The following is a 25,237-nucleotide window of genomic DNA, read 5'->3' as shown; positions in this document are numbered from 1 at the left end:
GATGTCACAGTACAGGGTGAAAATAAAGTAATTTTACAGTACAAGAATGCACATAGTAATGTCACATTAAAGCACACAGTGATGTCACTTTACAGAGTGAACATCACACAGTAATGTCACAAATCGGCTGATGCACACATTGATGTCACAGTACAGGGATTATAGACACATGTCACAGTAACATGATAATGAACATTGATGTCACAGCATAAAGACTGCACACAGTGAATTCACAGACAATGCAGGGATATCCATCTCTGTAAAGCTACAGCTCATGAATCATCCAAACAGTGATATCTCAGTAGTAAGAGAATGCACACAGTGATGTCTCAGTAATGGAATAATGGTCATAGTGATGTCACAGTATAGCTAAAATGGACCCAATGAAACTATCCATTCCTTATCATGACATGACATCATAAATACTTACCTTAGCAGAGGTCAGAATAGTCTGTAGTGGTTTGGATGTTATTCTTAGATGTTTTGGGACTTCCCGGATGAGTTAAGGCTTAGAGTAATTTTGTCGGGCCGTCCAATTCTGGAAAGATTCTCCACTGTTCCAATTCCTCTCAATTCGGAAATTATGTCTTTCATTGTGATTTGACAGAGTCATAAACAGGGCCATATTTGTGACAAGAACCCCAAGGGCGGGAGGTCTAGGGCTGCAGAACTTAGGGGAACACTGCGGTCAGTCGCTTAAGAATCCACCAGGGTAAGAGGTGCTTTGTCTGGGCAGAGGCAGCTTGTGTGCAGTGACGTGTGAGTTCTTCTTGCGGTTTTCACCGCGCACGTGAGGTTGACGTAAACAATTCATGTCACAGCCAAACGGACAATGAGCGGCTGTGTTGTGACGTAATAAAGTAATGAGTGTGCATGTATATAGCGAGTGTGCTTATATGTTTATACCTGTATTTTTTATCATTTTGTAATGTTTTTTCATTATATTGGGAACTGAGCTACATATTGCGATATATATATATGGTGATCTCTATCGCCGCAAATTTGTTATCATGAGGATATTTGTGATCCTGTCCAACCCTACTAAACACTAGGATTTGCCTAAAATAGTTTTGACAATGTTTAACAAAACTTTATTTTAAAAACAAATGTGAGTATAAAACTGTGCCCCTTTTTCCCGACACAAATTAAATACATTGTTTGTGCTGAGAAAAGCGGCAAGCGACTAAGGGGGGGCATATTCAATCTCAGTGCCTAGGGAAGCATGAGATATAAGTACGACCCTGGCCCGAGCATCCTAGAAATGGCTTCAGACTAAAAGACTCTCCGCTTTGGCTCATAGATTCAGGTCCCAAGCAGCCCCCTTTCCCCCCACTATGATGTCCATGTGCCATAATAGGGAATATGGACAGGGCTTGTCATGACGAGACAACCCCTTCCGATGGGAGCATATTCTATCATCACATGTTTACTCAGGTTACCATTTTTTTTATTACGTTTTAAATTCACAAGATCAGAAAACCATGTTTTAGATCAAGAGATGTCTTAAAGCTCCACCTAAGAATTTTAGTATATGGATTTTTTTATTTTAAATTACCAATGATGGTCACAACTCAATTCTTGTAAAACATTGTCCTGAGATCTATTGGCTTCGGTATCTTTTCCTTCCATAGTGTGTTTTTTGTTGTTTTCTTGCTGCAATAGCATTTGGAGGTTTTAGCTCATCTTGTTTTTGGCAGAACTTCCAGAATTAATACCAGCCTACAATTATGTAAGGAATCAAAAAACATAAATCAATGTATTGAGTCAAACTTGCAGAAGGGATTGTGTAATGTAGGGGTTGTCTCCTGGGCCAGATTAAGGTTGGTGGTGGTCCTCATCCCACCTCTGGTTCCAAGATCACGCACAATTGGCCACCACTTCACCTCTTCTCGGATGGATAGGATCACCAAACGACTATCAGGAGGGATCGATTTTGGAGACCTGATAGGTCCTCAAGGTGGAGAGGGCCCCGTGGGACATGCCCCATGTGCCCTTCCTATAATCAGTCCTGGTTCTCTCAGTATAGACATTGATGGCATAATGCTAAGATATCCTATCAATGTCCGATTGGTGGGGTAACTACTGCTGATAGCTGCGACACAGGGGCACAAGGAAAGCACCATGCCTCTTCCGTAGGTGCTGCTCTGACCTTTTCCAAAAAGATGCATGGTCAGCCCATTATAGTCAACGGCAGACCATGTGGGATATGGAAAAAGCCAAACGGAGCCAACAGAAGACTTAGGTTCTCTGTGCTTTCCTTGTGCCACTTTCACTTCATTCTAGCAATCTGCAGATGGTCGCATCGATCAGACCCCCACTGATCAGACATTGAGGGCATATCCTATTATAACCCCTTTAATGTTTTGAAACATCTAAAGGGGAAAACCCTAAAAAATTAGAAAATTCCTGGCAACACAAATTTTGTTTTACCATTTATGAAACATTATATTTATTGCTGACTTCCTCTTTATTTTTGAAATGTCACATATATAAATCCAAGACAATTGTTCCTATTGTTCTACTGATCCAGGACATAAAAGACACAATAATCATCTTCAATGCATCTTTATAAACATTTATAAATAATACAACATGATCGAAAAAATTTGTGCAAATTCCCTTCAGCCGGAGCCCCCATACAGTATAGACCAGACAGTCGTAGCAATCGTACACTTCATACCTTGTGTTTTGGTTTATGTAAACATTATAACACCCTCTGCAGCCACACAAGAAATAAGAAACTATTTTGACATATGGTGACCCTCTAAATATCCTTATATTATGGAAGTTAGCTTGATAGGGTTATGGCACTCGCTGATCAACCAATGGCTCTCCATAAAACGTCTCATGGTTAACGTCCCTTGAAGTCCCTCATCATCACAATGGAGACACTTCTACTGCATTGTTTGCCGTGTGGATGGAGAACAGTATGGGCCATTTTTCATATTGAACTCAACTATTAAAACATTTTCAAGTTTCGCAGAGTAATAATCCCCCATTTTGTTTCATGTGCTTTATTACCCCTCCCTTGGTAGTGCAACTTTTTTTTTTCCCCCAAAAGCAAGAAACAAGAAAAATATAGTTTTCTTTCCAACATTATTCTCTCTGTTGTGTGTAATATCTTCAGTCTTTAGTTACCATTAAATTAACCATCACAAAAAAGGGGTAAAAGATCTGTCCTCAATGAGGCTGTAGGAAAGGTTTCTCAAGTCCTGGGAAGAACTCACAGTTTTGTAACCCAGTTGGACCAGTACTTGTCGACAGGCATTCTGGGTGAATTCTACAATGTCATATGATAATGTTAGTCTCCAGCTTTCGGCTGTGGCGGCAGAGTTTCTTACTGTGCCATATTTGTGTTTGGCCGAGGATTGGTCTCCTCGGGTGTTATTCAGGATCCATCTTTCCACGTTGGCATCCAGTGGAATACCCACAAAGTCATAGATCTCCTCCATCTTTTTCATAGGGTTTCTAGCCAGATCTTCGTATCTCAAGAGCATGTATCGACCCTTTAGCCACAGTGGCCGGCTTAACCCTGTAGACACAGAATTTAAGAAGTCCTCACAGACTGTTGTCAGCTGGGTTGAGTCTAAATTGTATGGTCTACGACCAGTGGCCCTCCAGATCCTCCACAACCTATATGTGTCCCTGAATGTCTCACTACGAGAAGCCAAGATGCCTCTTGGGTCCCTTACCAACTGGATCACCTTTAAGTTCAGCCGGGGATCTTCCACCAATGCTCGTAAGTCATTAACCTCTGGAACTCGCACCGTTTTGATAGCCACATGTCCATGCTCTTTGCAAGACTCCATTGCCAGAGTCAGATTTAAGCTTCCACACTTCTTGATACAGTCACCCTCTTCTAGATAAATATCGGTGGGTCCCAGTGCATCACAGACTGGGGGAGAACACAGAGCTTTGCTGGCACCTCTTCTGAATAACCTGTCTGTAGTATGGTTGACTGGCTGTGGCTTAACGTAGTTTTCCATGAAATACAAGTCACAGTCATAAAGACTTCTTAAAAGGTCTCTACTTGCACCCAACATCACTCGCCTATCAGTAACGCTCTTACTAGGAGTCATTTTGGGTATCAGGGTAAACTGGACATGGTAAAGTGGCTCAAACAAGTAGAAGACATCTGTGTGTTGATTAAAGAGTTGTCCTACAAAGGAAGATCCACTACGAGTGGTCGCCAAGATAAGGATATGAGTCTTTCTTGAAATATTAGAGGTCATCAACTGACCATCTTCACAGAGGCGATCAGGAGATTCTGTAGGGTCTTGCCCAGGGCTACAGTTATTTGGATTGGGGATTGGGCACATGTGAAAGGATTTGGTGGTAAAGGTCCGGATGGCTGTGTACTGAATAGCAATTGAGGCTAGCGCTAGTAAGAGGACAGCCTTCCAAGAACATTGCATGGCTGGAAACCGTCATTGAGCCTCTTCAATGTATTCTGTTGTTTACTCTACCTATAGGAAGGACACAACAAAATAATCCATTATATAAAAGAAATACAACTATTACCTCTCTCTCTCTCATCATCAATACACGACACCGGCACTTTAATAGAGGTCTCTACAGGAGTATGGAAATCCAGTGTAGTCACCTGCTGGCTGCAGTATCTGTTGCTAGGCAACATCACTGACATTTTTGGGTGCTCTCTAGCTAATACAGCGGTTGAAACAGGTTTTCATTGTAAAGTCTAAAGGAATCCTTTACACTCCTAATGACTTAAGGTCACCTTATGCTGAACAAATAAAATTGTAATGTAAAAAATATAGGTGTATGGATTACTTATCCTTGTAGGATTCAAAGTTAAAAAGTTTGTCTGCCTTGGACAATTTCTTTACCTTTACCCTATCAGAGAGTGGCCAAATTTGGACCCTTCTCTATCAGCCACAGAGCTAGTGTAGAGCCATTACATAATGCCCACAGGGGATGATGGTCCCATTGCTGGAACCCCCATTTAATGCATGGGGTGCATTGTCCTAAAGATCGAGTGCTGCACTTTGTAGTGGCTCTACACTGGCTCTAAGTGTAGCTCTCGATCTTTAGGACAGCGCACCCCATGCATTAAATGGGGGGTTCCAGAAATGAGACCGTCATCCCCTGTGGTCAGCTGGTGGCCTATTACCAGGAGTTATCCAAACTGGACATTCACTTTACCAGTGTCATAGCCATAAAGTAACGCAATTGTTGATATATTCGGTGGACAAACATTTTTAGATGAGGGCATCCATCACCAGTGCCCTAGTAGTGTCTGCCCATCAAACTATCAATCAGAGGGTATTAGTAGGCTCATTAACATTTCTAGTGGTGACCTTTGTGGGTAGGAACAAAGCTATAAGTGGTGCAGTTTTTGTAGTCGCGCCAGGTGACAAAGTGGGCCCTTCTGCTACATCAGTGTATCGCAGTACTACAAACGGCATGTGATTTTTGGAGGGTTAATAGAGATTTTGCACGGGGACCCATGAGCTTAAAGTTTCGCCTTTTGTGGGTGCTGTTTTTTAACCCCTCCAATCAATTCTCACTTTTGGGCTATTTGTAGGGCACAATTGCACCTGATAAAATACGACTAACGGCACCTGTAAGGCACCCTTATAAAAGGGATGCTTTTTGTTCTCTTTTATTTCCAATTACCCATAGGGTTACATATACCTTGTTAGGAGATATTTTGAGACTTTTTGACAACACTTGGTGTAATGGTCTTACTGATAACATTTTACTTTAGAGTTTTTAACTGGGCAACAAAGAACAAAAGGCACCTTATGCCGGGGTTGCTCTTTATACAACCTTGTTAAAATCCTCTATAAGAATCACACATAAAAAGATTTCAGTTTTATGGACTACGCGCCGGGGAAAAGGCTCATTTAATGGGTAGCAGAAAAAAAATCTTTTCCTCCCTGTAAAGGAATCATATTCCCCACCACCTCCAAAGTAATGAGATGTTCTTCTCACTTCTTACTTGCACTTTAGTGTGAAGGGATATCTCAAGGTTCACTTACAGCAATGTCCTGAGAATCATCAAAGACATCAAGGTGCCACATATAATATGGATACCTTCAGCAAGGTACGGAGTCGTTTCGGGGATTGCTCTATTTTTCTGCACTTTTCTAGCGTAAAAAACACAACCTTGTGTGTGTTTTATGTGCATTACTAGAGAATTTGATAAGAAGTTTTTTTATTTATTTTTTGCATTGAAAATAAATTTCGTCTTTTTGTTTTACCATTTTTTTAGGCTTTCGTGACATAATGAAGGAAAATGAGGAGGGGCCAAAATGAGTTGACCCGGCACTCTATTCAAAGTCCCCATAGAAGCTAAAGGGACTGTCTTTATAATTCCTCCACTCTTTGCAATATATTCCTCCATATTAGCTTGTAAAATGAGTTTCATGTTTTTTCTGCAAGATCTGGGCACATTATTAATGTATTTAAAGGGGTTGCTGCATTATAGACAATCTAAGAGTTGCCGCTGCGATTTTACCAGAAAGTGATGCGCAGGCTGCTAATTTTCCCTATTGTTGTTCAGTGGCCACTGCAGGAGAAAAGTAATATAAGGCCTCATGCACACGACCGTATTTTTTCCCACCCGTAAATACTGGCGTAAATACGGGTCCGGTGTCACACGTATTCGACCCGTTTTGCACCCGTATTTACGGGCACGTTTTCACGTTTACACTCTTCAGTTGTGTAGCTGGTAAGACTCCTTCTGCAGGTAAAGTAAAGAGGGACTATATTGTCATCTACAAGACAGGGGAGTAAACTGATTCTGCTCAGAGCCCATCCCCCAGATTAGTACCAAGAGGGATACAAGTCATGAAAATGCTATATTTTATGCTAAAAACACTGCAAACTACAAAAAAAAACCTGAAAAAAACCAACACAGCTATTAATAGCATTTCAGCACTTACAGTATAAAAATTATTCATGGAATAACCCCTTTAAGGTGCTTACCATAAAATAGGCAAATCTGGCTGCCTTGGCCTTGGTAGTAATGAAGGGTGAAAGTCTTGGAATAAATCTTTGTTCAACTCTATATTGAGAGTCTCTCTTCCAATAAGTCACCTCTAGCAAAAGAAAAAACATAACAAGGTCATTTATTTTAAAAAGAGAAATGTTTCATAGTGACAGCCTGGTGACCAGAAAGTGACCCATGCAAGTCCATTCCCCTCCGCAGCAACGTATAAAATCCATTCCCCTCCGCAGCAACGTATAAAGTGCATTCTGTCTGGATCCCCCTGGTGAATATATTCCTTTTACATTTAGTGATGCATCTGTCATTAGATAGATAGATAGATAGATAGATAGATAGATAGATAGATAGATAGATAGATAGATAGATAGATAGATAGATAGATGATACAACTGCCAATAAAGTATTGGGGTAGTCCTGCTTTTATAAGAACAGTGTATTCTAACGTCCCAATTTATAGATTCTATACAGTATATCTGTTTTTATTACATTTATACATATACATACTTCTGTGACTTTATATAGTAAATATAATTGCCCTTCTAAAGATTTCTTGTGCATGAAAAAACAAGAAATTTATGACATTTAGGATTTATTGCACTAAATATGTTGCCACAAAATGACAAAGTATCACTTACTAAGTTATAGAAATGAAGCCGGCCCGGCAATCTGACCACAGTATGTCCGGCTTCAGAATGCTTGGTGATCAGCTGTGATCACCGAGGGAAGATGCGGCGGGTCTTACATTCCCCCTGCAGGAGAAATGTAGTATTACACGTGAGTTATTCAAATAAATGGCCAACCATGTAATACATGGACATGCCGGGTCCACCAGAGCGAGAGAAGCTCTTTGTTAGCAGCTCACCACTATAACGTCCATAGGCTCTCTCTCTGATTTTGAGATGACCTTTTTAAGATGGGTGTTACACTTTCTAAATCAGTATAAACAGAAGATCATACACCTCCAGACAGGGGCGTAGCTATAGGGGTGCAGAAGTGGCAGCGGCCTCACCTACGCCATGGTTACTGAGGAGGCCTAAAGACCCCTGTGCCACATAAGACAACTTCTAAATCTGCATTTTCTCATCTCTTCTCTCAGACCTAGACAGACTAGTTGCTATAGATATAGTGACCAAAAGCAACAGCCTTTTCTATGGGGTTGTCAGGCAGCCTGTCCATAGCAACCAGTCTGCAACCTGTCTGTGTCAGATTACTAAAGTAATCAGGAGGAGGTTACATTGTCACTGACATGCAAGTATAAGGGTTGATAATAATGACTATATCTTAATTAGATTTGTATTAATTAGGGATTTAATCAAATCTTTGTTAATTCGATTTTTTTTTTCAAAAAGCAGAAGAACCTCTTTAAATGTCTTTTATGATTCATATAGGATAATATTCTGATATTTTATATACACTTTGAATACGTCTATTAGAGCTGTTGTATAACGTACCAGTGCATATCACCATAGGGACCAAATCACAGAAAGAATGAAACATGTTCTCTCAATGCCAATGTGAATACTGTAAAGTATTATATCATAAATGTGATATAACAAACATTTAGAATTTTTTTTATCTGCTCAGTGCTATAAAAATTGGCTAAGATTTCATTATAGTGACTCAAAAACCTATAACTAGGAATCCAAAACCATAGCAAGTCTTCAAGATTTTTCTCCAATGACTGCTGGACCTTGCTATATGAAGGTGATCAGGGGTGTAACTACTGGTTTAGTAGCCATAAAGGTTGCGATGAGGCCTGGGGATTCAAGGCGGCCCGGCACCAGATGTTATATATTGGATCTGATCGAATAGATAATGACCGGTTTCTCTTACCGCTCCTCGCTCCAGTGTCTTCACCTCTGGCCACAGACTGAGTGTCCTGACACCGGCCAGTTCTCTGGAGCGAGGTGCCGTAAGGAGATATAGAGGTCATGTTTGTGGTCTGAATTTATTTTTTTAGGTCCGGTCTGGGGTCTAATTGATTTTTTCTGAGGTCAGGGACTAGTAAATGCTTGGGTGGGATGGGGAGGGCATTCAAAGGTTTGCTATGGGGCCCAGCAATTTTTATTAACTCTTGATGGTGATGGTTGTAGTATAATTGTGATTGTATAAAGAAGTAGAATCGCTCTTAATTGAAGTTCTTTGAAGTGTTTGATCACCTGTAGCACATACCCAACCATCCTGATTTCCATAGGACAGTACTGACCCTCAAGTCCCTAAAGGATGAGGCTTGCCAAGAAGTTTCTCGGCTTCATGGAAGATCAGAATTGTCCAGGACAGGGTTTAGTTTTTTTTTACTGGAGGTCTCTGTACTGAGAGGACTGACACTAGGATGTTGGCATCTAGACCATCAAGAGAATAGGATTACTAGCCAGCTCCTTACCATTCCTTCTAGACTCCTTCCCATACAGTATATGCTCATCTATAAGACTGGGAGGATATATTGTCCACAACTGTAATTTTACAGATAATTCTTGACTTTCTCTTCTCTAATTATGGGAAAGTTGACCCTCCTCATGGACATACATACCATAGAGGTAGCCCATGCAGCTGCAATAAGACCCCTTTAAAGAGGGGCCCAGCCCAGGTTGGCTAATTTCCATATTTTAACCTATTCAAAGGCCATATAACATTTGCAAGAGAATGGAGAATTAACTCAAGAAATATGGAAGGGAGCGCTTACGTCCTGTCCTAGGTGGTTAGGTGGACAGTGGTGTGAACCAGCACTAGAAGGGGGTTTATTTTAATATTTTCAATGGAGGCCCCTCAACTCTATGGTATGCCCTTGGCATAATGCTGCTTCTTCTTCTTCTTCTTCTTCTTCTTCTTCTGCTTGCCCCAAGACTAACAGTTTTCAGATATACTGCCCCTTCCACCTCCATAAACTCTATTATATAATATTATTTTACATTTTTTTGACCCTCGCGTAAAATCTGCCGCCATCTTCATGTAAATACTTGTCCTATGTGAGTCATTTCCCTGATCTATATCTGGGTCTTGGCATCTACAACCAGGTCACTGTAATCCTGAATACCCTTTACTTTGGAAACCTCAGTTTCAACAGCAGGGTCTGTGTTCAGGCCGTTTTCCCCCGTGTATCTTTCCTAGGTCTGCTGCTACTGCTGAAGCCATTACAATGCAGACTTTGTGCAGCGGCTGCCTGTAGCTCGCTGCGTACTCACCCTTACATCTCCTCCACTAATGAAATGATATCAGCTCCACTGAAATTGGCAAATCAACTGCAAATCATCCTTAAACTTTTATTTAATATGTCCACTATTATGAATGTTGTCCATGTATGCAAATGAAAGTACATAGGCAGGAGTCGCCCATACTAAAAAAAATATAATAAATACCCCCTCTGCCATCGTACCCCCAATAATTGGCACTTACGCAACAAGTCCTCTTGACTCACAAGCCCCTCCAACACACTTCCACTTGTATGGCAGTGTCTTGTATGACCCCCTTAACCGTGGCCTACAAAAAACTAATTTACATAAACACCCAGATACATATACTGTAGTATATAAATGCATAAATTCTCAAATATAGACATGAATATATACAGACTTGCACAGATACATGCAGGGCCAGATTTACCTATAGGCACAATAGGCTTCTGCCTATAGGTGCCCTAATGGAAGGGCCCCTGCTAATGGGAGAACTTACATATGGGTACATTGAATAGTGTATACTCCTATGTAAATTGTAGATTTTATATGTTAATTAGACTCTCAGTGCTGTGGTGGTGAGAGGAGGACATTCATGGAGGGACAAGGGGAAGGCTATAGAGGGCGCTACAGATTGTGAGGAGTTTACCCTGATGTTCTGCTTTATTTTATAAGAGTAGGTAAACATTTTGAAACCGTACATGACGGTAGGTGTGGCCTACTTGATGGGTGGAGCCTAAAGAGCATGACGATCACTGACTACAGATTCCTGAGACATAAATCCGGTGCTGCATATATATATATATATATATATATATATACACACACATACAAGTCATAAACAGATACATACAGTATATATGCACACACATTCAGTTGCATTTTACAGATATTTTTTAACGTACACACATGTATACACAAATTTGACACTTTCAACATGCATCATATTTATTAACAAGTAATGACTGATCTAACTTTTTTATGTCGAGGGAAGGTCCATTTTTGCAACCGATTTGTTTTTTGCTTCACTGCTCCAAACTAAATAAAAAAACATAAAAATGTACAGTTTTGTGTATACAGCTGCTATGCAGAACTATGTGTCTTATTGGTTACAGACTACAAACAAATGTTGTATTCCCTTCTATCTGTCCCCTGCTTCTTACCATGTGTTAAAGAGTCCAGGGTAGGAAGAGTTATTGAGTGTGGAGTAATGTACTATATGAGCTATAATGCCCTGGGGGCTTGCAGTCAGTTGCTCAATATTGACAATGCTATCTATTAGTAAGTATTCCTCTTCCTGCACTTGACAGAACAGTCTATTCAACTAGCGCCACACAGACCTGCGCAAACAGGGAAAAGCTATCCTGCTCCAACAGACAGAGAGAGTTGGAAATTTCCGCTTCTTATTAGAAGACAGAATGTACAAGTAACAGCTGACTCACATCCAATGCAGGCCTATGTACAGCAATATTCTCATACAGTCACACTCTGTGCTCTGTAATTATGTTATGCAATCCCCCCCTATGCTACAACATTATCATACAGTCACACACAGTATACTACAATATTATACAGTCACACATAGTATACTACAACACTGTTATACAGTTACATACAGTGTACTACAATATTATACAGTCACACATAGTATACTATAACACGGGTCATACAGTTACATACAGTATACTACAATATCATACAGTCACACAGTATACTACAATATTATACAGTCACACATAGTATACTACAACACTGTCATACAGTTACATACAGTATACTACAATATCATACAGTCACACATAGTATACTACAATATTATACAGTCACACATAGTATACTACAACACTGTTATACAGTTACATACAGTGTACTACAATATTATACAGTCACACATAGTATACTATAACACGGGTCATACAGTTACATACAGTATACTACAATATCATACAGTCACACAGTATACTACAATATTATACAGTCACACATAGTATACTACAACACTGTCATACAGTTACATACAGTATACTACAATATCATACAGTCACACATAGTATACTACAATATTATACAGTCACACATAGTATACTACAACACTGTAATTCAGTTACATACAGTGTACTACAATATCATACAGTCACATATAGTATACTATAACACGGTCATACAGTCACATACAGTGCACTACAATATCATATAGTCACACAAACTATACTACAAGACTGTCATGCACTCACATACAGTACACTACAATATCACACAGTCACAGCTAGTATACTACAACACTGTCATACAGTTACATACAGTATACTACAATATCATACAGTCACATATAGTATACTATAATACGGTCATACAGTCACATACAGTGCACTACAATATCATACAGTCACACATAGTGTACTACAACACGGATCATACAGTTACATACAGTACACTACAATATCATACAGTCACACATAGTATACTATATCATGGTCATACAGTCACATACAGTATACTACAATATCATATAGTCACACAAACTATACTACAAGACTGTCATGCACTCACATACAGTACACTACAATATCATACAGTCACAGCTAGTATACTACAACACTGTCATACAGTTACATACAGTATACTACAATATCATACAGTCACACATAGTATACTACAACACTGTCACACAGTCACATACTGTATACTACAACACTGTCCTAAAGTCACAAACTGTATACTACAATATCATACAGTCACATACAGTATTTAACAATATCATACAGTCACACACAGTATACTACAATATTATAGTCACATGTTATAATGTTTTATCTAACAACACTCTTATACAGACACACATAGTATACTGCAATACTGTCATACAGTCACATACAGTATATTACAATATCATACAGTTATACATAGTATACTACACCACTGTTATATAGTCACATACAGTATACTACAAAAGCATAGTCACACATAGTATACTACAACACTGTCATACAGTCATATAGTAACAATATCAGTCAGTCACACACAGTATACTACAATATTATACAGTCACAAATAGTATACTACAACTTTGTCATACAGCCACACGTTATATATAACACTGTCATACAGTCACATACAGTATACTACAATATCATACAGTCACATACAGTATACTACAACACAGTCATACAGTCACATACAGTGCACTACAATATACAGTCAAACATAGTATGATACAACTCATTATAGTCACACACACACACACACACACACACTCACACATATAAGTCACATATAGTATACTGCAATACTGTCATACAGTCACAAACATTATACTACAAATCTGTAATACAATCACACGTTATATACAATACTGTTATACAGTTACATATAGTATACTGCAATACTGTCACACACAGTGTACTACAATATCATAGTCGCACACAATGTACTACAACACTGTCAAGTCACACAGCGTACAAAATCTCTGTCATACAGTCCCACATAGTATGCTATATAGTATATATATTTGAATATATATGCTGCAAGAACATCTTCTTATATTTATATAGTCCTTGGATCGGGATTACTTGCTGGGCACCCACTTATTATTTTTTTTTACTGTTGTGAGTGCTGCTGTTTCCTCCTAGTTTTTATATATATATATATATCTATATATAACTTTTTGGTCCTGGTGCTGTTACTTGTTCTACAGATTCGCTATCCATTTCACGTCTAAGGAGCTGATTCGTCCTTGGTCGTGGTAACGTGCACATGGCCTGATTTTCAGTGATGTGAGGTGTGCTGTGTTTTTCCATTTATCCAACTGCTATATCTATATATAAACACTGTTAGGCCTTATTCACACGGACCTGTCCGTATTGCGCGCGCAAAAAACGCTGCGTTTTGCGCACGCAAAAGGTCCGTGTGTCATCAGCATATGGTGCGCGGCTGCGTGATTATGACACTCTGGTTTTATGTTTGCACGTGGTGCTTTTCTGTTTTCATTCATTTATTTTACTACTGTAGCGCGCATCACGCGCGGCACCCGGAAGTGCTTCCGTGTGCCGTGCGTGATTTGCACGCACCCATTGACTTCAATGGGTGCGTGCTGCGCGAAACATGGCCAAGTATAGGACATGTCGTGAGTTTTACGCAGCAGACACACGCTGCGTGAAATTCGCTGACAGTCTGAACGGCCCCATTCACTAACATAGGTCCGTGCGACGCTCGTGAAAATCACGCGCGTAGCACGGACGTATAACACGTTCATGTGAATAAGACCTTATACTGACGCCCAGTATACTACAGCATTTTCATACAGTCACACAATATATTTAACACCACTGTCATACAGTCACACAGCCACTATATACTGCAAAAATGCAATTCAGTCACATTATATACCACAATATTGTCCTACAGTCACACCATATACAATCATTTGAGACATTAGCAATGCACATGATTATATCATTGTGGTCAGTAAAAATATTCTAGAAGATATTTTCAGATTTTTTAAAACAATATCCAATTACATACCCTAAACACTAGGGGGCTCCACTACTATCTTTTTTTAAATGACAAGAGGATGACGCATTTTTTTCCTTTTTTTTTTTACTAATTGATGAACATGTAACTAAATTAAGTAAAATGATTCACATTTGGCAGATTTTATCTACCAGTCACTTCTTAGAATCTGTCTCTAAATTTTCACGTGCTACTGAATCATTTGTGGTAATTATGTAGCGTGATTATATCATCATTTTAGTCATTCTGAATGAATTAAAGGGACCTGGAGAATGCCAATGAATAAAAACAAAAAAACCTACAGCAAATTGAGATTAAATGCTAATCATAAATTGTAGGGGTGCGTAGATTTCGCCTCGCTCGGGTTTTTCCAGAATAGCAATAGCAGACAAATAGCCCTAGAGGCACATCTCCCCTTATGTCAATGCAGGGGTGTAACTATTAGGCCATACCTCCCAACCGTCCCGGATCCGGCGGGACAGTCCCGGTTTCTCACCGCTGTCCCGGGTGGTCTGTAAATGTCCCGCTGTCCCGGGCAGTCTGTAAATGTCCCGCTGGGCGCTGCATCCGAACAGCTGATCACTGCTGAAGGTCCCTCTGCCCCATTTGAGGGTATCTACTATAAATGATGTGTGATCGTTTAGGCTCTGTTACAGTTTTTGCATTTGGGCCTTGGAACTTCAAGTTACGCTTCTGTGCAGGTACCCTAACCAGCATGATAATAACTGGTAACAGGGGCATATGCAGAGATCATGGAGCCCCATTGACAAATTATAAATGGAGCCTATCCCCAAGTGGGCAAAAGTTACTATTGCAACTAAAATTGTACATGCTGTGTGTGTATCTTTCTAGGCGTCTGAGTCCTTTTTTCTAACATAGACCTCCAATTCCCAACTTTCCTTTCATAACTTGATAGAATGAAATGATAAAATACTATGACTGCGGCCAATACTAGGGGGAGCTCACAGCATATGGAATTAAACAGCTCCCATTGAACTAATTGGGAGCTGTATAAATCTGTAGACAGTGAGCTCCCTCTAGTGGTGGCTGCAGGTAAACAAGATTAAAGAGGCTCTGTCACCAGATTCTCTAATCCCTATCTCCTATTGCATGTGATCGGCGCTGCAATGTAGATTACAGCAACTTTTTTTTTTTTTTTTTTTAAACGCTAATTTTTGGCCAAGTTATGAGCTATTTTATATATATGCAAATGAGCTTTGAAATGGACAACTGGGCGTTTTTTTTTTCGTTATGTCCAACTGGGCGTGTATTGTGTTTTTAACTGGGCGTGTTTATGTGTATGACGCTGACCAATCAGTGACCAGTCAGCATCATACACATCATAAACAGAGATTAACGTTAATCAAGTGTCCTGATAATGAATACACATGATCATCCAGCCTGGACGTCATGTGTATTCAGAATCCTGACACTTCTGACTCTTTTCTTTGAGATTTCTAGCAAGGGAAACGAAATCTCGCGAGATTACGGAGGTAAACGAGATTTCGTTTCCCTTGCTGAAAATCTCAAAGAAAAGAGTCAGAAGTGTCAGGATTCTGAATACACATGACGTCCAGGCTGGATGATCATGTGTATTCATTATCAGAACACTGCAGTAACGTTAATCTCTGTGTATGCGGCTGCAGATCACTGCTGTGTAAATCAATGGAGATGAGTGTATGATGCTGACTGGTCACTGATTGGTCAGCGTCATACACGTAAACACGCCCAGTTAAAAACACAATACACGCCCAGTTGGACATAACGAAAAAAAAAACGCCCAGCTGTCCATTTCAAACCTCATTTGCATATATATAAAATAGCTCATAACTTGGCCAAAAATGAACGTTTTTAAAAAAACAAAACGTTACTGTTCTCTACATTGCAGCGCCGATCCCATGCAATAGGAGATAGGGGTTTGAGAATCTGGTGACAGAGCCTCTTTAAATCCTGAAAGGAAGCAGCAGGAGCAGTTCAGTGCACTTTCTAACCATGTGCCTCTATGGTAGGTACACCGCTGCCATATAATTGGAGAACAAAGTATAACACACTGTAAAAAAAATAATCAAAGGACTTCAAGATATTATGTGCATAGATTTCTCATGAGATTTCGTTCTAACCCGTGATGTAGCATTGATATAGCACAGTAGGCTATAGATTTGCAAAGGACATGGATGCCCAGTAAGGGCCTCTTAGCTTGGCACATCATAGCAGCGATATTTCTTGCATGGTTTCATAAAACCGATATGGTAGAAAAGGGGGGGGAATGACAAGTTAATTTGAAAAATGTCATTCACTGTTTAGGGGCAATTCCATATAGAATTATAAGTGGCACAAAGACTAGATCCTACACTGCCAGGGATGCTTTTTACATTTTACAACCTGTGCGGTTACACATCGGGCATCACCCTTCCCCTGTGAATAAAACAACAGTCTTGTGCTCCCTAGTTTCAAAAAAGAAGCCACTGGCATGTCACTTTGAGGACTGGATGTAATTTTCTGTCACACCTTCCCCCGTCTAAATCTATATCGGGTTCTGTGCTGATTATTTTCACAATATATACATAGAACTCCAAATTACCTACTTCCCTTTACATAGTTATAGAATGAAATTAAACAATTCTGGCTTCCTGCCGTCACAACTAGGGAGAGCTTACTGTATACTGATTCATACAATGAACTCAATAATACATCTGTCTTCAGTAAACTCCACTGCTCCCCCTAGTGGGAATTGCAGGCAGTCATAATCTTTTAAAGGGCTTTTCCCATGGCATATCAATGTGCAGCATAACACACATAAACTTCAATGGGGAGAGCCACATGGTCACCTCTGCATTCAGTTTCTGTCTGGATACACCGGCTGCTGCAGTTTACTATATGGGGGTCGGGGGGCACCCAAACCATGCTGTGAAAATGCCATAAGTGTCTAACAATTTATTTTATTTTTAACCACACGACTAACATTAAGAAATAAAATAGTGTGATGTTCGTTAAAAAAATTATTTGCGTATTTCTGAGGTTGAGAAAAGCACTTTAAAAATCTCAGCGTAAACAAAGTAGGAAAAGCTAAGTGCGGAGATGAATGCAGACTCCTCCGACGTTTTCATTGAGCTACATCAACTTTATTTCCATAAATTGTTTCATTATACATTTGTAGCAACAATCAGTCACGTTCTAATTGTGTAATAATAGCTATTCAAAGCCAATGAATCAGAACCATGTTTATTATATGTAGCAGTAGTGTCGGATCAGCCATAGAGGCACAGAACACCACTGCTGTTAGGCCCCCTGGGGAGAGGGACCCCATATCAAAATTAAAAGGGTAGTCCAGGCACTGACAACTGCTGACCTATCCACAAGATGGGTCATTATTATATGATCGGTGGGGGTCCGACACCCGGACCCCACACCGATCAGCTGCTCCGGCTGCCTCCGGGCACCAGGTGTCCATGCTGGTAGCAGATGGCTCCGATCAGGGAATAGCGGCCTTAGCTGCAGTACTGTTCAAGTGAATAGGAGCAAAAGTACTAGTCATAGCCATCTGTTTCCAGCTCCGATTACTGCATACCCTGCATAACATCTGGCGCCCGCATCAGGAACGGGGCACCGAGTTGTACAGAGCCGTAATATACGGCACTGATAGAAGTTTATGTGATCCTACTATACCTCCATATTCCATTCATTTCATATTACTGCATTATGGCCGTATTCAGCCCTAAATGATTGAATATCTCTGTTAATACAGTGCAGTACAGAGGCACTATATGGCGCATTGAGTGCCTATGGCTCCATAGTGCGTAACTTTATGTGTCACCATAAAGGCTCTGTGCATACAGCTCTACCATGTGCATGATTGTCATGTCCGTGGCTGCGGGCCGTCAGCTCCAATCTCCCTCTGACAGCCGCAGCCACGAGTCGGCAAGCGCTGGCCCCTACCTCCTCCTCAGGAAACGCCAGCACTCGCTTAGACTCACCTTAGCCGGATCCCATGGGGTGTGCATGCACGCTCGTGCCCGCTCTTAAAGGGGCAGCGCGCGCACCGGACTTTGATAAATATCAGGCCGTGAGTACCCTGGACTATAAGAGTGGTCCAGCCCCCTGCTTTGATGCCTGAGCGTTGTTGTTCTTTCCCTAGTTTGTCTATGTGATGGCCTCCTAGTGTGTTCCTGTTCCTGTTCCCTGCATTCCACACTATCACGGTCGAGTACTGTGCTGAGCCGTGCCATGCTGTATACCACGCCTGACCTGCTTCACTTCACCTGACGTCTACCTGCTGCCTAGTCCCAGCCAAGCCTGCCTTGCTACTGTCCGAGCTGCCACAGGTACCCTATACGAACTATAGACATTGACCTGCGCCCTGTTGGCCAGCTGCCATACCGCCAAGGTGGTACGGCCCAGTGGGTCCACAGACGCGTCGTGACAATGACGAAGCCTATGGATGAGAGCCTCAGATATAATGCCGAGTGCATATGAACATCTTCAGGGGGGACAAGTTCTTTTGGTGCCCAAGGCAGGGTTTCAGAATGTGCCCCCACCTCTCGGTTCAGTATGATAGCTGTCAAATGGGCAATTACTGATTTCTCCTGCCCCCGTCCCCAGTGTTTTTACTTGTAATACATACTCCCAATTTACCTTTGCACAGGTGTATTCCTCAATGCTGGGGCGACTGGGCACCCTACAACGTATCTTGGTTTACTCAATGTAGTCAAGGGAAGCGAGCATTGAACACTGGCACCTACAGCATTAAAAGACGCTCGGATACGGCATCAAATAGGTTGTACAATGAAATCAGAGGTTTTTTTTTTCTTAATCCATAAATTGCAGCCCCTCTCTATGGTGCCCTAGGCAGCTGCCTACTCTGCCTAACCTCCTTCCACCACTGACCACCTAAATACATGTGAACCAACACATGTAAAGTGGTACATTAGGATATGTACTCTGCCTTCGCAGTTATCAAGTCACCCAATTCTGGAATACGTTTTTGTCCCCTGATAGGTAATCTGCATATTGTATTCATTGAGCTCCCCCTAGTGGCAGATGCAAGCTTAAATAATTTAACATTTAATTCTATGGCTGCTTGACGGTAGACACTGCGCTGGCACAGATAAAGTGGCAATCTGTTTTATTTATGGAAGTCACTTTGCTGGCACTGTTTATCAGGGGGCACTCAGCTAACACTTTATGGGGAACTCCCCTGGCACTGTTTATGCAGGACCTGTTTATATGGGCCATATTCAACAGGGGTGTAGCTATAAGGGGTGCCGAGGTAGAATTCTTATCTGGGCATTAGTGCCTGAGTGGGTCAAATGCCCCTCTGCTACATAAGAAGACACCAGTATTTAACAATGGCTTTGCCAACAGAAGACGATTTTACCAATATGCCAATAGGTAAATATGCCGGGACCAAATAACCCATCTCCTTTGAAATCTACTCTACCAAGATTATCTCCTTTAAATGCCCACTGATCCATCATTATGTTCAGGCTTTTAGTGTTTATTTATCAAAGTCATATTTGGGAAATTTGCTAATTTCCTGTTTTGCGATTCATTAAGTCCATAAAATTCACACAGGCTCAATTAGATCTACATCTGCACATGAGAACGCTTCACCTGCATCCATAGCACTTTAGGAATATTTACATAATTAGTCATGTATCTGTACAATCATTTCTTGGTTTAGAAATTAGATACAAAATAACAATAAGTAAACAGGAAAATAACAAAGAGAAAGTCACGGTTTCTGACAGCAAACAGTTCAAGAATAAGCAAAATATTATTTCAGTTGGAGCGCTCAGCCGTTTCCTATAGAGTTGATTGGGCGCGCCGCTTCATGCAAAATCCTCCAAACCGCGGTCGTGCTGGTGAGGAGAAAAAGGGAAACTCTGTACCCTGTACTAATGATTGGTGGGTAAAGGCATAACTTGAAGTTCCTGGGGCCCTAATGCAAAATCTTTCACAGCACCCCCCTACCTACCATGTGCCATTTGCAATACTGGTGATTTCTTATGTGGCAGCGGACCATCTACCGCTGCACCCCCCATAGCTATAAGCCCCTGCCGGTAGGGCCCCAGTAATGTCTACTGATAAATGGTTATTGCGGAGAAATCCCTTTAAAGGAGAACTACCGGAATATCTAGACCCCTTCAGCAGAGGCATAGTGATAGGGGTGCACACCCAGGCCCCTCTAAGAAGAAGACACCACTATTATTAGATTATAACGGACACATGGTAGATGGGGGCCCTGGGACAGATGTGGCATTGGATCCTAGGAACATTAGGTTATGCCTCTCCCTTTAGTGTATTTATAATAATGTACACATCGTCCCCATGGCATCACTTTCTGTTCCTGTACCCTGGCAGCTTTATCATAGGGCCACTGGGCCACATATCAACAATCAGCACCCAGATTTCATTTTTCTAGCACAGAAAGAGATATAATAGAAGAAAATAATTTTCTAAGTCAAATGCGTGGATTTGTATAGATCCAGCGTACTCTTCATCCCCACCTCTCAATAGTCCAGTTTGGAAGGACTGTCCCTGTCCCTGACCTACTTCCTGTACTTTTTCTTCTTTTTCAGACCCAATTTTAGATAAAACCTCCTTACGTATAGTCACGTATAATAAGCTCAGGAAATGTCTCGAAAAGCAAGGTCTACATGACAGCATCTCCCACGCAAAAGTATGGGATGTCATCACAAGTTTCCAATGTCAAAAAAGCCAAAGCAATGGCTGCAGCAACTAATGCTCTATAATGGGGCTGTGAAGTGGTTGCACTTCTAGATATAGGACAAAACAGACGGCGTTGGATGAGAAGATGGAAGGGTGCTGGAAGCCAGCTAATGTCACGTATATAGATATGTTCTGGAAATCTGGGGATGAAACTGGTAACTCAAAGGTTTTTGCAAGGAATTATCAATAAGACTACTCCTCCAGGAATGCATAGCCACCAATATTCCCAAATATATATGTTGCCCTGCCAAACCTATTATTCCACCTACACACAGAGTGGAGAGCGGTTACAAAGAGCGTCTCTCTCTCTCTCTCTATGTCTCTCTGGAGGACTGTCCTGTCCTGCATTACACAGAAAACCCATTGATATGAAAGACATTGTGTAATACTTAATTTCTCCTGTGTGGGCGCTGCAGTAAAATTGAATACTTACTGCTAGGTTTCCCCACAGATTCCAGGTTATCTCTAGGGGGTCCCAGAAGGAGGACAGATTGCCTTTTAACAAGTAGGGATTGTCCAAAGCTGTGAAAACGTGAGGTTTTTGTTCACCTTTGAACACCATTGGGTTTTCTCATTAAAGACAACCGATATGGAATCTATCGCGGCGATCAGCCGATCAACATGGGTCTGGATCCTGAGTGCGAATTTTGCTGAGGGAAGTTGCCATCACCTGATCATTTAGATGAACGGCTGCCCATGAAATACATGGACTGCCCAAGTCCGTCAGAGTGAGACCCACTGCTTATTAGCAGTTCTCCGTTCTGGCTCACAGAGGGGTCCAAAGTGCTGCACATCCATTTGTCCAAATAGGCCATATGAATAGGGGTTGTCCATTTTAGACAACCTCTTTCATCTACATATAAAAGTTGAAGCCTTTTGTACATACAGTATACTGCTTATCCTGCATTGCTTCTAAATACGTATTAGACTTCAGAGCTGCATTCAGAATTCTGCAGGCATCACAACTTCATCCAGAAGTCCTTGCTAGCGCAGAGTCTGCAAGGAGCTGTTGATTTAAATACTGGGATGAGTAGTCTTTCCACCAGGCACTGTACAGTAATCTGATGTAGAAAAACAGAGTGCAATATAGAAGCTCTGCTAAGCCGTTTAGGTTACGACTGACGTCAAGCTTGTTGACTCTTTCCAATAATGACAACCAGTAGAATTGTGAATGCAGCTCTGGAGTATAATACGTCTGTATAACTCAGGATCAGTGCAAGACAAGTAAAGAAACATATTTACAAAGTTTTTCATATATATATCTATAATAAAATGATGCTCTAAGGTGAAAATAATCTTTAATATTCAGAATATAGGAGACATTTGTAAAGCCCTTGTAGATCTATTAAAATAATCACCTATGCGATGTCGCTCAGATATTATCGCTCTACTAAATCTACAATAATCTCCTGTAATTCTCTGTAAACTGCAAGTCTCCAGTAAGAGCAAACTGTGTCACTTATCAATTCTATACACCGTCTATGAGGACGGGTACTCATATAAACTGGTTTATTCCTATATACTAATGCAGCGTGCCGACCCACTCTGCTTCCAATGGTGGATTGTTTTGAGATAGTAAAACCTATTGTGAACCTACGGATTCAAGAAAATCCAGTCGAAATGTGGATTTTTATTTTTTGTTTACAACATTTAAACAGATTTACTACAAACATCAGGTTTCATAGAGGCAACAGTCATGTATGTTACTAGCTTCATGATAATTTACCCTTCTGAAACATATACAGTCGAGTCACATTATTATGACCACATCCTACTTTCGACATCGGCAGCGCGTAGCCCATGAAGGAAAGTGATGTGTCGTGGGCTGACTTGGTGGGCAGGGCTGGACTGGTCATCTGGCCGTTTTGGCAAATGCCAGATGGGTCGGTGAACAGTGGGCCGCCTGCTGGTTGCCCAAACGTTCAGTGTCTCAGGCGGCAGGGTACGGCATTTCTAAGGGGGCGGCACAGCAGCTAAGAACTGCTGTCCGACTGTAATAGCAGCCGTGGTCTGTGCTGCTATCTAACAAATCTCCCCCTCCAGCCCCCTCCCTACTCTTCACACAACCTCCCCTCCTGCTGCTGTTACCAGTCGGGACGTGAGGAAGGGGGAGGGGAGACTGGCGACGGGCTCTGTGTCAGACTGTGAGCAAGAGAAGTGCTGGAGTGAAGAATCTCACCCCATCAACCTGCTGAACTCCCTTCACAAATATCCTACATAAAAAGTAAGTGCATGTGTGTTTACAATCTGTACTTTATATGTTATAATGTGTGCATGTAATGTGCATATTTGTGTGTGTCTGTGATGTGTACATGTGCATATATAGTGTATGTGTGTGTATGTGTATATAGTGTGTGTGTGTGTATATATATATATATAGTTTTAATAGCACCATGTTGGGGTACATAGAATTTATTGGTTAACTTTAATTAACTTTTTTTGTGGGTAGAATCTAAAAATAAAAGTATTACTCTGCAGCAAGTGGTTTCAGTGCATTTGTTATTCCATAAGGAGAGATCGTGGTCTATGAGTGGATTCACATCCTATCACCCATAGACATTTCTCATATCTCTGATAACTTGCTTGTGCCTGTATTTGTTACTTTGGGCTTCAAGAAGCAATTTTAGAATTTAAACAATAAAAATATTTTTCATCGTCCTTTTCAGGCGGTGACTTTAGAATTTAACTGAACGGAATATATTATCAGTGTGTACAGGGAATAGAAAAAACCTGCAATTTCGCTGCATTTTTTTACATCCTTAATTTACGCTGTTTACTGTGTGGTATAAATAACACAATAACTTTATTCAGCGGGTTGTTACGATTGCAATGATACCAAATTTATATAGATTCTGTATGTTTTACTACTTTTACACAGTGAAAACACTTTTTTTTCAAAATTATTTGTCTTTGTGTCTCCATATCTGAAGAGCCATAACTTTTTTATTTTTCCGCCGATGCAGTTTTTTGAGTGCTTTTTTTTGCGGGACGACTTGTAGTTTTTATTGGTACCATTTTGGAGTAGATGCGACATTTTGATTAATTTCTATCACATTATTTTTAAGGCAGGATTCAAAGAAAACCGCAATTTTTGCATTATTCTTTATTATATTTTTTACGACGTTCACCATGCGGGTTAAATTATGTAATTGCTTTATAGTTGGGGTCGTTACGGACCAAATATGTGTAACTTTTTTACTTTATTTAGTTTTTTTAAATAATAAAGCAGTTTGTAAGGGGAAAAGTGGGTTTTTAATTCAGTTTTTGTTCACTTTTTATTTTTTTTACTTTTTATTCAAATTTTTTTTACTTTTTTACTAGTCCCACTAGGGGACTTCACTATGCGATTATCCGATCGCATTTATAATACACTGCAATATTTCTGTATTGGAGTGTATTATGCCTGGCCGTGTAAAACGGACAGGCATCTGCTAGGACATGCGTCTGGTATGACCTAGCAGGCATTCACTACAGGCAGACCTCAGGGCCTTTATTAGGCCCCCGGCTGCCATTCGAGACACAGACACTCGGCGATCTTATCGCCGGGTGTTGGTGGGAGAGAGAGAGGGAGCTCCCTCCCTCTCTCCTAAACCACTCAGATGCGGCGCTCGCTATTGAGTAATACATGACCTGACAATATTTCCAAACATTCCCCTGTATGTTTGTTTCAGATACAGTAAAATCCATAAAATCAACTTTTAAAATAGTGCACACAATATGCTAATTACTCTATTAAGGGTCATGGGTCGGTGCCGCTATCCTGTAGAGTGACACAGTCCTAACTGTAAACCCACCTTTCTATGCTTGGTTGACATCCACCTGACTTATACATCACTACCAGTCTCCTCCAACTTTC

The 25,237-nt window shown here is 40.8% G+C and overlaps 1 protein-coding gene across 2 annotated transcripts in view; it reads right to left on the bottom strand.

The window, feature by feature from the left end:
- Positions 1–2,549: 2,549 nt before the first annotated feature.
- Positions 2,550–25,237, bottom strand: part of CHST1 (carbohydrate sulfotransferase 1) — a 39,586-nt gene continuing 16,898 nt past the window's right edge. Inside the window, exons 2-4 of one of the 2 annotated variants that reach the window (XM_075837027.1) lie at positions 7,609–7,722; positions 6,952–7,064; positions 2,550–4,466 (exon numbers count right to left, since the gene is read on the bottom strand). In XM_075837027.1, coding sequence (XP_075693142.1) covers positions 3,153–4,415 — 1,263 coding nt within the window. In that variant the 5' untranslated portion in view covers positions 4,416–4,466; positions 6,952–7,064; positions 7,609–7,722 and the 3' untranslated portion in view covers positions 2,550–3,152. The remainder of the gene's footprint in view (positions 4,467–6,951; positions 7,065–7,608; positions 7,723–25,237) is intronic. The other variant, XM_075837026.1, reaches the window with a different exon arrangement.

The sequence above is a fragment of the Rhinoderma darwinii genome, chromosome 9 (genome assembly GCF_050947455.1).
Source record: "Rhinoderma darwinii isolate aRhiDar2 chromosome 9, aRhiDar2.hap1, whole genome shotgun sequence".
In the NCBI taxonomy this organism is placed as follows: Eukaryota; Metazoa; Chordata; class Amphibia; order Anura; family Rhinodermatidae; genus Rhinoderma; species Rhinoderma darwinii.
Note: the sequence above shows the minus strand (reverse complement) of the source record. Positions and strands in the feature narration are given on the sequence as shown.